Here is a 15,423-nt window from a genome sequence, read left to right on the forward strand (position 1 = left end):
GCTTAGTGTTTATTGATTGTCATGGATAGTTTACAGTGCTAATGTTTATAATTTTACCCAAAATAGTTTAGGCAGCCTGAATGCTAAAGTTTAATGCAAAATTTTACCACAGAATGTTTGGAAAGAAAACTTTTATTAGTTTATGCTAACTAATCCTCATTAGCCTGTGTTCATTGTTAAAATGCAAACGTTAATCCATTTAGCAAAGACAGCTTGGCCAGTAAACAATATGAGCGTGAGTTTATGCTGACTAATCCCGATTAGCATGTGTTCATCGTGATTTTTAGCCTAAAATGCTACTGTTATTTAATGTAACAAAGGAGAGTTTGGCCAGTAAACATTATAAAAATGAATCTATGCTAGCTAAACCTCACTAGCTTTTAGTATTTTATCAGTTTTTCTCGTGACTGGTGTCTCCTCTGTGGCCTTTCAGAACCAGCGGGATCAGAACTACACGGTGCTGAAGACCAAATCTAACATGATGACCATTGAAGGCTTGAAACCTGGCACCACATATGTATTCAGGGTTCGAGCTCGAACTGACGGAGGCTACGGCAGCTACAGCGGAGAGATCGAGTTGGAGACCAGTCAGGAAGGTAATTTCTCTTCATCTTTCCTCTTCTTCCTCTTTTCTCGTGCCTTTTAAGCCGCTGCTGTTGCGATTTTACTGGAAAATCCGCATGGCGCATATCGTAAACACGGCTGAACGTCGCAGAACAGTTGGCTGAGGGGAAAAAATTGCTTCTAAAAAAAATGATCAAATCACCCTTGAGAAGCCTTCTTCCTTTTAATTTGGCTAACATTAGTCAGTGATAATAGATTAGCAAGCAAAAGATTACCATTTCCATTTGCTTTTTTTAACAATTACGGCAAAATTGCAACTGGAAACATTCTTACCACAAGAAACAGTGATACTTTGGGGTTATGATATGTCAGTGGTAACGTTTTTTTTTAATTATAATCTGTGAATAAAAGCTAGTGAGGTAAAGCTAGTTAGCATTATTTTCGCTGAAATTATGCTAACTGACTGCTGCTTAGCTTTCGCCTAGCAATTCCTAGCAGCCTTAGCTTTTTCTGAGGGGAAAATTGACAACTTGAGCATTTTTTTCTTCTAATATTTCTCGCTTTCTCCTCCTGTGTGCGTGCGTGTGTGTGTGTGTGTGTGTGTTGTTTATGTTTGTGTGTGTCTGATTGAGCAGCTGCTATGAGACTTAGTGCTTTGTTTTCATTTTAATACCGTGAAGTGGAGTGTGACTTACTTACCTCTTTGCCTTTGTTACCCAAGAGAGGGGAAAATGTGTGCACATTTTAATGCCTGAAAGGACAAGGAAAAGCTCTGTTATGTGCAAACCTGTCCTGTCCTTTCCTGCTTGCAACAATCGACAAATCTTAAGATCGTTGTACCGAGCACCTGCAGGCGCGTGTTTGACTAATTGAAGCCCTGTTACGCCGCAGCACGACTTGGTCCAAGGTCACTTTTTTAATACTGTGCATCCATCACGTTAATTACTCTTTTAATTAGACACGAGGTGCTTAAGCTCATGCCTCATTGCAATGTATTAATAAAAGGCATAAATCCCATTGTTCTTTGGTCTCGGAGGGAGGATGATATTCAGTATCACGCATAGAGTGCGTTTTGTTCATATTGTCTGGCCGTCCTGCAGTGTAACATCTCATTACAGGACTTGTTTTCATTAAAGATGACTTAAGTCTTCACCTGAGTTAATTCACTTGCTAACTGGACAAACTGTAAAAAAAAAAAAAATAAAAATAATAATTAAAAAAAGGTAAAAACCCAAGTATAACCCTGTTTCAATAAATGGCACATTCCTGCCTAGTCCTCTTGTCCTGCGCCGTTTTAATATCTAGCACACAGCTCTCCGAGTGCTGAATGTTAGCGAATGTAATTTGAAATCAATTCATGTCGCTAAGGATATTCATTTCATTTTCCCCGAGAGGGGCACTTACTCATGCGCAGCCCGGCCTTGATATCTGATGGATATATTTTGAATAATGGCTCCAAAAAAAAAAATCCATACGGTGGTGGAGAAACATCCAGAACCAGGCCTGCAGCTTGGAGCGGAGGAGCCATTTTCTAATTTTTGAAATCTCTAAAAGTATCTCGTAACAGAGCGAGGAACATTGCAGTAATTTCTCTCTCTTTTTTTCCCCAAGATATGCTGGCTATCGGAGATCCGAACCAGTCCACCATCATGGCGGTGTCCATAGCAGGAGGTGTGGTGCTGCTCGTCTTCCTTGTCGCCTGCTTCGTAGTGAGCGGAAGGTAGGATTCTTGGCTAAAGCTTGAAAACCAAAAAAAGTGGGAGTGGTTTCAAAATCATTGTGATTGTGATTCTCCAAGAACTTCTAGAATTAGGTAAGTTCATGAGCTGTGCTATTAAATGAAAATAATCAGTGACAAGGTGACGTTACGCTTCCTGACACAAAGTGGAGTTACCGTTACAACCCTGGAATAATTTATGTCACTAACATTTTAAAAAAATTTATCAAAGAACAACACGTCATACTTTTTATCTATTTATAGTTGTGTAATACTTGCTGATGTTATGGAATGTCCATGAAACAAGTTCCTGAGATCACTTACGTTTTAGCAACTATAAACGACTGTTACATCATCACTAGCCTTTTCTTTTTCCCTGTTGAATATATAAGAGAGGAGAAGAAAAAAATCCTGAAGATCGTGTCAGAAAACTTCAAGTTACAGCTTCTGACCAATTAATCGATTAATGGTAAATGAATTTAATAATAACATTACACTTCATAAGGTACAGAACAGAATTCAATTCGAATTCGTATTTGATTTTGGTGTAATTGTTTCGGTGTAATAGTACCTTAAACACAACTAAGCTAAAAGGACTCATTGGACCCATGAGTAAGTTGTTTTGCTCAGGAATCTGCTGCAACTGAATTAAATCGGGATTCTCTGAATACTGAGCTCTTATTGAAGTCTCTAAAAATGTTAGCATTGATCGGAGGTGATTGCCTATCACACTGAGTGCTCTATTTAGGGATTGACTGGGGCCGGACCTAATCAGACCCAAAATGCACGCACACACACACGCACACACACAAGGACAGTTTAACTACCTGGCTTGGGCTTATTAACATATAAATAAAGAGAAACCTTTAAAACTACAAGCTGGGCTTTTTTTATTTTTATTTTTTATCAAGATATATAAGATACTTCTAGAAAGCACACACACACAAACACACACACACACACACACACACACACACACACTCACACTCACACACAGACACTTTCACTACTTGGTCCATATTGTATGCCATGATGATGATGATGATGATGATGATGATGATGATGATGATTACTACTACTACTACTACTACTGCTGTTAATAATAATAATAATAATAATAATAATAATAATAATAAATGTTTGCCATAGTGTAATTATTATTATTTATTGATTGATATTATTGATTGATTAATTAGTTAATTGTTATAATATTTTAATATTTAAAACAAATTACTAATGGGGACCAGCCAAATGTCCCCATAGCCATCATCTCTATGCCTATAATTCTGGGGTCATTTGGTTCCCATTAAGACATGAAAACATGGCCACACACACACACACACACACACACACACACACACACACACACACAAATCAATCTGTCTTTCTTTGCATGCTTGTGCTTCACACCTGACAAGAGCTTCGAGACCACACTCAGTAGTGAAAAGAGATGGAGGAAAGCATGAAGAAACAGCATTTATTGGCCAGGTGCCAGCCAAACGAGGCGCTTCGCAGCTTTCACACATGCATCGATACGCCGCCGTGAATCCCTCCTTCCTGCTCTTTTTTTTCAACTTCAGGCAAATTGAAAGCCAGACAAGTAGAGCCGGGGGATGGAGGGAGATGGTGGTGGTGGTGGTGATGGTGTCAAAGAGTCCTCAGCCAGTGAGGACAGAGTGTTTGTGTGTTCTCTGAGCAGATGAAAGTGAACACTTGAGAGACAGAAAAGGAGAAAGAGAAGGAGAGCCAACAGGCCAAGACACTCCGAGAGTCAGATGAGGCAGTGAATAAGTGAGAGAGAGAGAGAGAGAGAGAGAGAGAGAGAGAAAGCGAGGATACATTTGATTCACATTGCCATCACCTCTTTCATCCAACAAACTATTCAACATCCGTCATCATTCCATTGTTCCTTTCAACATTTATTTCTACTTTTCATTCCTTTTCCTTCCTTTTCCTTTTACGGTTTGTCAATAACATGACATTGTCTATTTATTTATTTATTTGGCTTATTAAATTGAACTAAAAAAAAAGCCACTGGTGCAGGAACTAACTTGTATAACAGCACACCTCATCGTGTTTTATCCTGAAGTTTATCTGTAACTTACAATCTTTAACAACAGATCAGAGGGATCCCCAAGGGTGCTTCAGATATTTAAGTGTTCCTAGCTTTCAGACTGTGTTTGAAACTCTTTGTAAGGGAAACCCTCGGATATAGGTTTTTGCAGGGTTTCTCCAGAGGGACAATATGAAGTACCGTTAAGGTGCTAGATGAAGCCATTTCTTGGCCAGAATCTTTTGCCTAAATGTGACCCCTAAATTTTTCAAAGCAAATATCTTTCCAATTAGGTTTTGAAAAGTGGGTTCATAAAAGGATAGTTAATGCATGTAGCTTTATAAAGGGGTTCTACTTGAAACCTGTGGCAAAACGGAAACCTTCTGTGGTAGGGGTTTTACATAAAACCTATAAGAGTTCGTCCAAAGGGGAAAAGCAAAGAATACTAGGCAGAAGGGGTCTAGATCTAACCTTTTGTTCTAAGAGTACAGTAGCTGCGTTTACATGGACAACAATAATCCACTCTTAACCCGATTAAGACCATACTTTGATTAACAAACTACCATGTAAACAGCAATTTTTACTTACATTAATCTAATTAAGATCATACTCGAATTAAGCTCTAATCGAATTAAAACAGGTGGAGTACTCCTGTTTTAGTCGCATTATGGATGAGTATTACAGACATGTAAACACCTTAATCACATTATGAACGTCGTGTGAGACTTGGGAAAAATACATGTTTCTCAGCAACTATATAGACGGTAAAAACGCGGTTTGGGACGCAGTCCACGGCTTCAAGCAGTCGTCTATTAGCACGTATAGCAATACAAATAATTAACTGCACTTAAAGCGTTCGTAAAAAAATTTAATAAAAACACCCAAAACTGTATACGGTTCCATAACGAAGACGAACTGTATGTTGATATGTGAAATTCTGGAGGGAACTTCGGACATTGTGTCGTGGTGACATAATGACGTGTGCCATTAATCTAATTATGTTCTAGAACATGTAAAACGGGTACATGAAAGGAGTATTCTAAAAGCGACTCATGTAAACACCTTAATCACATTATTATCTTACTCAGAGTAAGGTCAATAATTAGATTACTGCTGTCCATGTAAACGTAGTCCATGACTGTTCTTGTGATGTGCTGTTACATGTGAAAAGCCTGTAAATTGGGGGAAAGAATTAAGAACTATCAGGAATAGCTGCAAATATCGCAAAAATTATACATGTTGGGGTTTTTCCAAGATGTCAGATAACCCAAAGAGATAATCATCTTTGCAATGAAGGCATTTGTTTTGCTAGCGTTCCCTCAGAGACCAAGCAAAGGAAGCTTAGCTTGTTGGACCCTTTTTCAAAGAGTTTAATGGAGTTTTTAAAATACCCTGGGTGACAGAGAGCTGGGGTATGAAATATGACATGGATGGAAATTCTTTGACATCTTTTTTGCAAATCAAGTCTCTTCACAGAGATGTGAATCATTTGCAAACACAACTGTGAATCATCACAATAGATAGAATGAATGTAGCCTTAGTTTCCATCAATGAAAATATATGCAAATACAATACAGTGCCTATAGAGATACATGTCATATTTCATATCCAAGCCCTCTATCACCCAGGGTATTTTAGAATCTCCATTAAACTCTTTGAAAAAGGGTCCAACAAGCTAAGCTCCCTTTGCTTGGAATCTGAGGGAATGCTTAGGGCTTATATGACGAACCCTATAACAGAGATTTTCTATTTCAAAACAGGTACCAAATAGATCTGTTAAAATTCCAAGGAACTCTTAAGTAACCTTGTTTCTAATAGTGTATCAAGTAAAGACGACTCAAGAGAACTCACCACTGAGGAGCTTTGCCAGAAATGCCCTGCCAGTAGAAGTCATAGAACTCTCTTTAGACAAACTCTTAAAGGAAAACTGCCTTCAAGCTTATAGCACTTCTGAGTCCACTTGCTTTGAATTACTACTGCTACAACCCCAGGTTCCTTTCTGGTAGATGGAATTATCAAATTATCTTTGTAGTCTTTGCAGTCTCAAAAGCATATCCTCCTGTACACAGGATCTGTGCATACCATCAAGCTAAAACGCTTGCCACTATTCAGACAGTTAAAGGAAGTTCATTCCATCGTATTGGTGCCAGGTCTTGATGTGTGTTTTCCTTGCACCATGAGGGATGGGGGATTAAGTTGAATTCTGCTCTAGGGTCTAAGGGAATGTGGTGCAGTGAAGGGTTTGATAAGTGCCTTTAGGTGGGGGGGGGGTGTAGGCAAATATTTAAACAAATGACTCAAATAAGTCCGGAAGCAAGTGGAGGGAATGCAGCAATGGGGTAACATTGGCCAACATAACTACTGAAAAACTTTGACTCTGTAGTGTTTATTTTTATGGTGGTGGGAATCGGCAGGTGTGCAGATTCTGGAGAAAGATTGGTGGTTGGGGGGGTCGACTGACTTTTGGGGTTGGATTGGGGATGGAGCTATTGAACTAATCTTCTGCACTACATATACAGAAACAGGGCTGAGATTCCCGGATGCCCAGACTAGTGGACTGTGACTCTGCCAATCATCACTAACAAGCCCCTCTCCCAGCACAAACACCTCCCAGTGGAGAAGCATACCATGTTGTGAGAATTCACAGCTTTGATGTACTTGTCGAGCATGCAGGAAATTCATATTGGCATGCTGTACTGCATTCAAACCTTAAATTTTTTTTTTGCCAGTCTCCGAGTTACCAGATGGTGAGCACACATCAGACTGCTTCTTTCCTTTCTTTCTCCAGTTCTGTTTCCCTGAGAAGCAATTAAAATCTGCCAGTTGAATGCTAACGATGTGGGAGAGTGTGTCTAACTCCCGCGAGCCTACCCAGTGGGCCTGGCAAAATGTTAGTGCTATTTCCATACTCCCTACTTCCCCATATTTAGGCTACCCCCCTTTGATTTTGACAAATTCGTATACTATCTTATGTACTGTTGGAGATCTACAGCTTTGTAGTGTTTATTCTAAACTTCACCTTTTAAAATTGAAGTTCTTCTGAAAACGTTTGCTGAGTCTGGTGTGTCATATTAGAGTCCGATCTATTCTCGATGGGGCACTGCATCTGAAGAAGCAGGGTTGAACTAGGACAGGGGTACTCAACTCAAATTTGTAAAAATCCAACATGAAATTCATTGCTTGTAACAGTCTGGATATCTTTCAGAACAAATGTATTTAGCTCCATAGCTAGTCGCTGGTCCGATGAGCTGCCTTCAGCTAAATAATTTTCGTAAATACATGTGATTAGATAAACCGTAACACCGGATTGCTAAAGAAGCCGAGTTAGATAACGTTTAGAAATCTAAAGTCTGATCTATAGCCAATGTTTTTTTTTCATATAAGTTTATCAGCTCAACTTCAGTAAGTACTCCATTTAGTCTGCTGAAATACTTGAAATGTTATGTCTGCCAGTTGACCAACATTTGGCTAAGACATTTAGGTTATGAGATTCAAAGAGTAATGCTAGCATACGACACCCAGAGTGTGGTTTGAAATGAGCTCTTTGGGCCATTGCAGACTGCATTATTTTCAGTGGTTTACTAGTAAAGGCTTCAGCATACTTCATCCAGAGATGATGTTTGGTTAGCTTCCCACCAACAATATGGGAATTAAGTAAATGCATAGCAAACTGATGGTGTGCAGAGGATTTACTTTGCATTGCTATGCACATGACAGTTGGACGATATCTGCAGACGAATGCCAATAATGTGAAAAGCCTTTAATTGGAGCATATATATGTGACAACCAACACAAAACCATAGACAGTATGCAAGATTGTAAGCTAGGTTTGTCTTTGCGCAACCCTCGCAGATATCATATGCTGAGGCCTTAAGTCACTAAACCAATCTCAAATCTGACAATTTGTGACAAGCATAAGAATGGTATATATCTCTTGGGAAGCCTGATATAGATTAACATGTCTTTATAATCAAAAGCGAAGTCCTCCTGGAAGACCTTCAAGTCTCTCATCTCTAAAGGAATAAAATATTCTTTGCTAGTGCAGTGCTGTTAAAGTGGAGCATCTGGTCTATGCCTTGGGTTAGACCTGATATTTAATGATGATGAAGCTGTATGTAAAAGAGATGCACATTTGTATGCTAATTATCCCTAGAACCTGAGGAAAACAAAACATTAAAGTGTTAGATGGCTTTCATACCTCTAACATTATACATATTTGCCTCAATTAGACTGCCTCTACTCCAGGTTTCTTGGTAATAACCAATCTGGCTTTAGGAACTTAGAAGCTGGCATGCAAGTTCAGTGTCTGGGAAACTTTGAACAGCAGGGTGGCATTTCTCCTCAGCCAGAACTATGCTTGGGTAGCACTTTTGTTCATCTGTGTCGAAAGGAAAGGTGCCAGTGCTGGAAAGTGAGAAGCATTGCCTTTGCAGTACAATGGACAGAATGAGACTGCCAAATGGTTTCACAAATTGGAGTGAGACGCATTGTTCTGCTGGTATGTCTGAAGACTTTCAAATCCTAGTCTGCTGCCAACAGAAGACACAGAGACACACACACACTTAGCGTGATCATGCTAATGGTTTAATGGATTCTTCATTCTCTTAATATGATGGAGTGGCCTATGACCCGAGTGAATGTTGAAACAGCCCTCGGGTATCGTAACTGTGTATCTTTACATGGCTAGGCTTTCACAGCCATGAGACATGATGTATGAAGTGGAAAGTATGGCAGGTTGCCAACTACACACAAAAAGGCCTGTTCTTGCATGTGAATAAATCCACCCTTAGTAACTTTCCTACAGAATTAACATGTTGGCCTTCAAGATTTATTTTGGAACAATATATTGAATTGACTTTTTAGTTTAAACTGTCTAAAAATTGCTTTGTTTTAACAATTTCATACATTACTCACAATGCTGCTGATGCAGCGGCACTTTAGTCCTTTAGTCTGCTTTCCAAAGCCTTAACTTTCATGCTAATGCCACTGTCGATGCCATTGCCAAGGCTCTGCTGTAATTAAACTCAGGAAATATTTAGATAAAAACATACAGTATTTCATGTGTTTCCGGATGGAGCATTGTACATGGTGCAGAAATTTTTTTGTTTGTTTGTTTTTGTTTTTTTTTTATGGTGCTTTTTGCAAAGTCTGATGTCGGAGTTATAGTTTTGTCCTAACCTCAGGGAAAGATTTTTTTTTTGAAACACTTCCATCACTGTTTTGATCTTCCATTCTCATTACTTGTCAGCAGTTGGTCTAGGCTGAGTAACCAGAGAGCCCTGCTTTGATTTACACGGCCATTTGAAAAAGAACTCCTGCAGTTCTTTGTCGCTGTTCTGCGTAGCTCTTCCACAGGGCTTAGCAAATGTGATTTTTATTGCCAGCCTTGCATACATGAGCATCCCGGTCAGCCTGCTGCAGTCGAGTGTCCTTATTAATTGGCTGGTAGTGAATCAAACTAGTAAAAACCTGCCCTCATGCGCTGGCCTCCCTATCTCATTATCGCCTTCCGTGTCCACAATTACCCTAATGAATAGGCTCCAAATTGAATGTTTTCCCCTTGCACCCTTTGGAGACATGGCCATGCATTTGTCCGACATCTCCATTTAATCTCGCTTCCTTCTCTAATAATGACTTTGGAATGAATCTTCTTCTCTTTTTGCTTTAAGTAGTATGCACTGGATAGCGTCCAGGTCTACTTTACTATCGGGAGTGAGAGAAGCTAAGAGATGAAAGCTTATAAGTAAATGAAAAAGGAAGAAGACAAGGCACGGACTATAGATTTCACTTTCGCTCGAGCTGGTATTATATGATAAGCACGTAATACAGCTAAGCCCCTGTAGCCTTTTAATGCTAGCAGCGCCTTCTGATTGCTGTTAACATTGCGGGCCACTCAGGACGAATAAAGACATTTGCTACGACCCGGCTCTGACACAGGCAAGTGTTCCAAATCAGCGAATCTGCCCTAAAGGCCTGTCATCGGTACAAATCATTGCCTCCGTCAGCCACCGTGACTAAAGCATTACAGCCTTCCGAAAATGTGGAACTGGAGATAGGCTCGCTCTTGCAATGTCATGTCCTCTGTCTTTCTCTCTGGACATCTCTCCCACACTGTATAACACTAATTGGCACACAGGCCCTATGTTCTCGCTATGCTAGGTTCTGTATTGTAGCAATTTGATTAGTGAGAGCTAGTAATATTATTAGAGATCATATGAAAGTCTAAGGAAAATACACACCATATTCTTCAACATCTGTGTCTGCATAAAAAAAAGCGAATAATAAAAACTCAGCATATCAGCCGAGCTCCTGGAGGCTTTGGTTGCCCGAGCTGGCATTTTTCGCAAGGTCACTGCTTTACTGGCGAAAGGGGAAGCGTCTCTTTTTAAAGCCGCACCAAACACTAGGTGATCAAATCGGACAATTAGGCATTATCAGTGGATGTGGTGTCCGTCATGCCCTTTCAAGGGTTCGTCTTTCATGCCTTTCAGCGGAGAGGACGTAAAACCAGGTTTTAACTCATTGAGGTGGAAGTGGACATCAGGTGGACAGGTTTACTGAGATCATAAGCTGGAATCTGTCATTTGAGTGGTGGTGATAATACAGCAACGTAGAAGGGATGGGAGGTGCATTCTGAGAAATCTGTCCCTCAAAAAAGTTAACAGTGTCTTCATTGGTTTGAATCTACATTGATTATACTTAATAGTGACTATTCAAGATCTTGGTATTCTTGAAGGAAGTGTTCATTCAAGGTTTATGCAGTTCTAGCTACATTAAATCCTTTTTTGCATGATCCATATTTGGGATATCACAATTTTGAATACCAAGATTGAATCCAAGTGAGACCATACACATCCATGGGCTCTTGCCCATGAGTATTGTTGGATCAGCACTAGCCAATCACAGATGGCATCCTGAAGACAATAGTACTCTCATCCAAGCATGTTGAGCTGCTTTTTACTTCGAAAAGAATTTTGAAAAGATGTACCAGATTGGTAGTGGTCATACGGCAGGATAACTACATAATAAGGATTACTAAACTGGGGTGAAATTGGGTTTAAAAAAAAAAAAAAAAAAAAAAAAACAATTTTAGATGGCTAAATTGCTTACACTATATTGGAAGCAATGGTTAAATTTTTTTTGTCTTCGCTCCTTATTATTTGGCAGAATATAAAATAGCACTTGATACAGGAGATTCAATTATTTTACTTTTTTCATTTCATTTATATCATGCACTAACATTTAATCGTATGCACAATATAACAAAGCAATGAAATACTAAATTGAGGTCATGAAATCGCAATGTGTGTATGTGGGGGGGGGGGGGGGCGTATTTGATCACACTTTTAATTCACTTCTAATTTTTAGTTAAATTTATAAATAAAAAAGGCATTAATTTGATGCATTCTCCTGTAAAGAAAACATGCCCATGGCTTGAAGGATAAGCTGACCAAGCAACCATCTGCTTTAATTTAATTCATAATTTTATCATAAAGAATTTAAATCTTTGAGACAAGCAGTGTCGATTTAGATGTTGCCTTTCTCAGATGTCTTCCATGCAAAAAAAATAATAAATTTTCGTTTACTTTAAAGGGAATAGTATTGTCATATGTATGCACTTAATATTGACCTTGACTGCTATTTTTTGAGTTTTTACGTAATTCATTCAATAAAATTGTTCAAAAGCTCACCATTTTTATCAAACATTCTTAGCAAGCCCTGGGATGTCAATGTCAAATATTATGATGTATTATATGTACTATTTCAAGGCCACTGTTCCAAGTACAAAATAATGCAAATAAAATGTAATATCTACCTTCTACAGTCATTTATTTAGCAAGTAGTTTTCACTGAGGATGGAAATTCTGGTTAAGGACTGACAAGTTTCCCAGGAGGCTTATTATCCCTCCATTTTCGACTGAGACTTGTACATCACATCAAAGCGTTTCTGATGATCCATTAATTCATGAGTGCAGTGGATTCCAGATCGGTTTCCAGTCATGACAGTTGTCCACTGTAAAATAAGATTGACTGTACTCTATATATGAAATGAGTTCCATTACAAGATGATCTTGGTGGAGTCCATGATCCGTAACAGGGCGGTGTGGAAAGGGCAGCACTAGTCACGGGAATATCTGAAACCATTTTTTTGCCCTAATTGAGAGCCAGATCAAGACAGCTGGCAAGGACATCAGGCTGGGGAGCTTTTAATGGAGATGAATGTAGTGCCAGCAGGAGATACCCTGACCCTCCCTCATGTTTCTGCTGTCCAGTTTTATGTCTCCTCCGCAACACACTCTCCACCGTATCAGTTTCTGCTTCCATGGTCAGCATTCTTTTATTGACCCAGTAAAACCTTGCTTGTCCGGTGAAGTATGTCAAAAGGCGACTTGTTCCATTGTGCCATTTTGTATCCATTGGCGCTGGTTTCTCAGAGTTCTGGTTTTTATCTTCGAATAGTCCTTCTTTCTTTGAAGATCCATTAGATCCATATTCAAGACGGCTCATTCATACACCTTCAAAGGTCCACCCCATCCATATTCATTGTGTTTCCAGCACATTTTTAAAAGATGTTCTCTTTTCTCTGAAATTCTGGGATTCTACATTTGAGCTCCATCTCTGCTCGTCAGTCCATTTCGCTTTTGACTCCACTGTAGATTTAAGGCTTTACTTTAAAGGGAAGGGTTTTTCTGATCAAGATCAGGGCCTCACTCAGCACTAGCATGGGAAAATAGATTGCATACTGTGGAATTCAACACCCGCAAGATGTAGACACTGTAAAGGCATGAAAATATTGTCGCTACCCCTGTAGCTCACTTGAGAGGTAGTTCAGCAGCAAATTTATTTCTGTAAAATTGCATGCTTCCTTCTCAGTAAATTCAATCTCGATATTGAGTGGCTTCACCCGAGGACCTATTTTCTCAAAGTTAACAAAGTTAATTACTGTTGTATTTAGTTTAATGATACTATATATGTACTGTACATAATGGTCCACAGGAGCTGACTTAGGCCCCTAGAGGATCTGTGGATATTCTGTATTGAGGAGTGGTCTCGGATTCCATGTTCTGTATTTTTCTCATATTTTCAAGGTAAATAGCACATTTTATTCGCAAAATCTTTTGCATTCAAGACTACAGGTAAAATTTCCATACACTACGAAAATTAATGGATAAAAACCTTTTAGTGTTTGGAGGACTATTAGATTTTGTTACACTACTAGAGCATAAAAGGATAATCTATAGCTAGCTATTAATTATAAGGATTCCCTTAGCAATATAACAACATTAGCAATGGGTAATAATTTACACCAAAGTAGATTAATGATGAAATAGTAATTATGAATTCATTTACTATATGACATTGTAATCATGAAAAAACCATTGCTAAACAGTAGTATTCATGGAGAAACCATAGTTAAACCATAGTAACCATTATAAAACCATAGTTACACCATAGTAACCATTATAAAACCCTAGTTAAGTCATAGTAGCTGCTTCAAAATCAGGGTCAAACCATAGATACCATAGCAAAACCATAGATAAACCAAAATAGCCATGGTGAAACCACAGTTAAAGCAAAGTAGCCATGGTAAAACCATAGTGAACCTGTAGTACTCATGGTGAAACCATACTAAACCTATAGTAGCCTTGGTAAAACCATATTTAAACCAAAGTACTCATGGTAAACCCATAGTTAAATGAAAGCAGCAATGGTAAAACCATAGTTAAACCATAGTCGCCCGATTCTGCTCTCTTTTTGGAACTTTTTTCTCTCCTCACATGTAATGTCATTGATATTCTTCAGTGGGACATGAGAATAGAGGGATCTAACAAGTAGAGAAGTGGGAGGAGGTTAGAGTCAGAGATGAGGAAAGAAAAGTTAAGGTGATATAGGAAGCGTGTGGGTTAGGGGAAAACAAAAAACCTTACAGAAATATAGGGTAGCATGCTGAGGTAACAGTAGGGGCGAGTTCCCCAGGAGGAAAAGACAGAGCGGTTGCATGAAAAATGACTCTCAACTGACAGCATGTTGCAGGGAGAAAACTAAATTGATATGCAAATGGAGTTTGCGCGGCTCTGAGAGAAGGACAGTGTGAGAGAGATCTGAATTCTGCTGAAGCCTAGATCTGTTGGCAGGAATTGTGAGACAGAACATTCCAGAGCGCACACACACACACACACACACACACACACACACACACACACACACACAAACAGGACCAGTGATTTATTAAAAGGGTGGGTTTTAGCAGTCAAAGCAGTTCCTTTGATTTATATACATTCCAAGAGGAACTCATTCTTGTTTTTGTATACATTTTAGTTCAGCAAATTGTGATCTGAGATTGCTTTATGTCTGTTTATTAAGATTTCGTTCATATTTCTTTTCAAGGACATTTTCCCAGCATGGAATATCCCAGTCCGGATGTTAATTTGTGAATAATGAGACGGAGGAGAACTAGAGCTGTGCCATGGTTGGAACGTTCCGGATACGGCTAGCTAGCTGGAGTGTCGCATCGATACAAACACACCCACAATGCACTAGAGCTCAACTCAAGTTTGATACTGATTTCATTTGACTGACTCAAGCACCAGCTGGAAATCATGTAAACATGACTAATTGGCTGGACAGATGGATCCCCTTGAGTGTTTGTCTGCATGTGAGTGTGTGTGTGTGTGTGTATGTGTGTAGGACAAAATCGGTCTCAAGATGTGTAAACTAGAAAATACACATTCGCGTGTTTTGAAAAAGTAAAATTCATGGCTTCTGATGGACACACACACACCAACAGTTAAAATGTTCAAGTGAAAACCTGTAGATTAATTTGTGTTGCATTCATTTGTGCGTGTTTATCACTGTGACTTGAATACATTTGCATAGTAATTATTCATGTTGAGGTTTCACGCGGTTAGTAAACAATGTCGTGATTAATTCCGTACCTGTCGAGGAAACGGTAATCTCTGCTCCAATCGTCTCCTGTTTTCCCTTTCCTTTTCTTGTTCTCCTTCACCGATGAGTAATTTATATGCTTTAAATCAGGACGAACATATGCTGAGAGGAACATGTTCAAGTCGAACAAACAGAATCACAG

General features: G+C 39.1%; 1 protein-coding gene across 1 annotated transcript in view; it reads left to right on the top strand.

The window, feature by feature from the left end:
- epha4b (eph receptor A4b) overlaps nt 1-15,423 on the top strand; it is a 109,082-nt gene that overhangs the window by 67,581 nt on the left and 26,078 nt on the right. The window contains exons 7-8 of the mRNA XM_017472732.3: nt 434-596; nt 2,176-2,284. Of these exons, the coding sequence (XP_017328221.1) occupies nt 434-596; nt 2,176-2,284 (272 nt within the window). The remainder of the gene's footprint in view (nt 1-433; nt 597-2,175; nt 2,285-15,423) is intronic.

The sequence above is a fragment of the Ictalurus punctatus genome, chromosome 7 (genome assembly GCF_001660625.3).
Source record: "Ictalurus punctatus breed USDA103 chromosome 7, Coco_2.0, whole genome shotgun sequence".
NCBI lineage: Eukaryota > Metazoa > Chordata > Actinopteri > Siluriformes > Ictaluridae > Ictalurus > Ictalurus punctatus.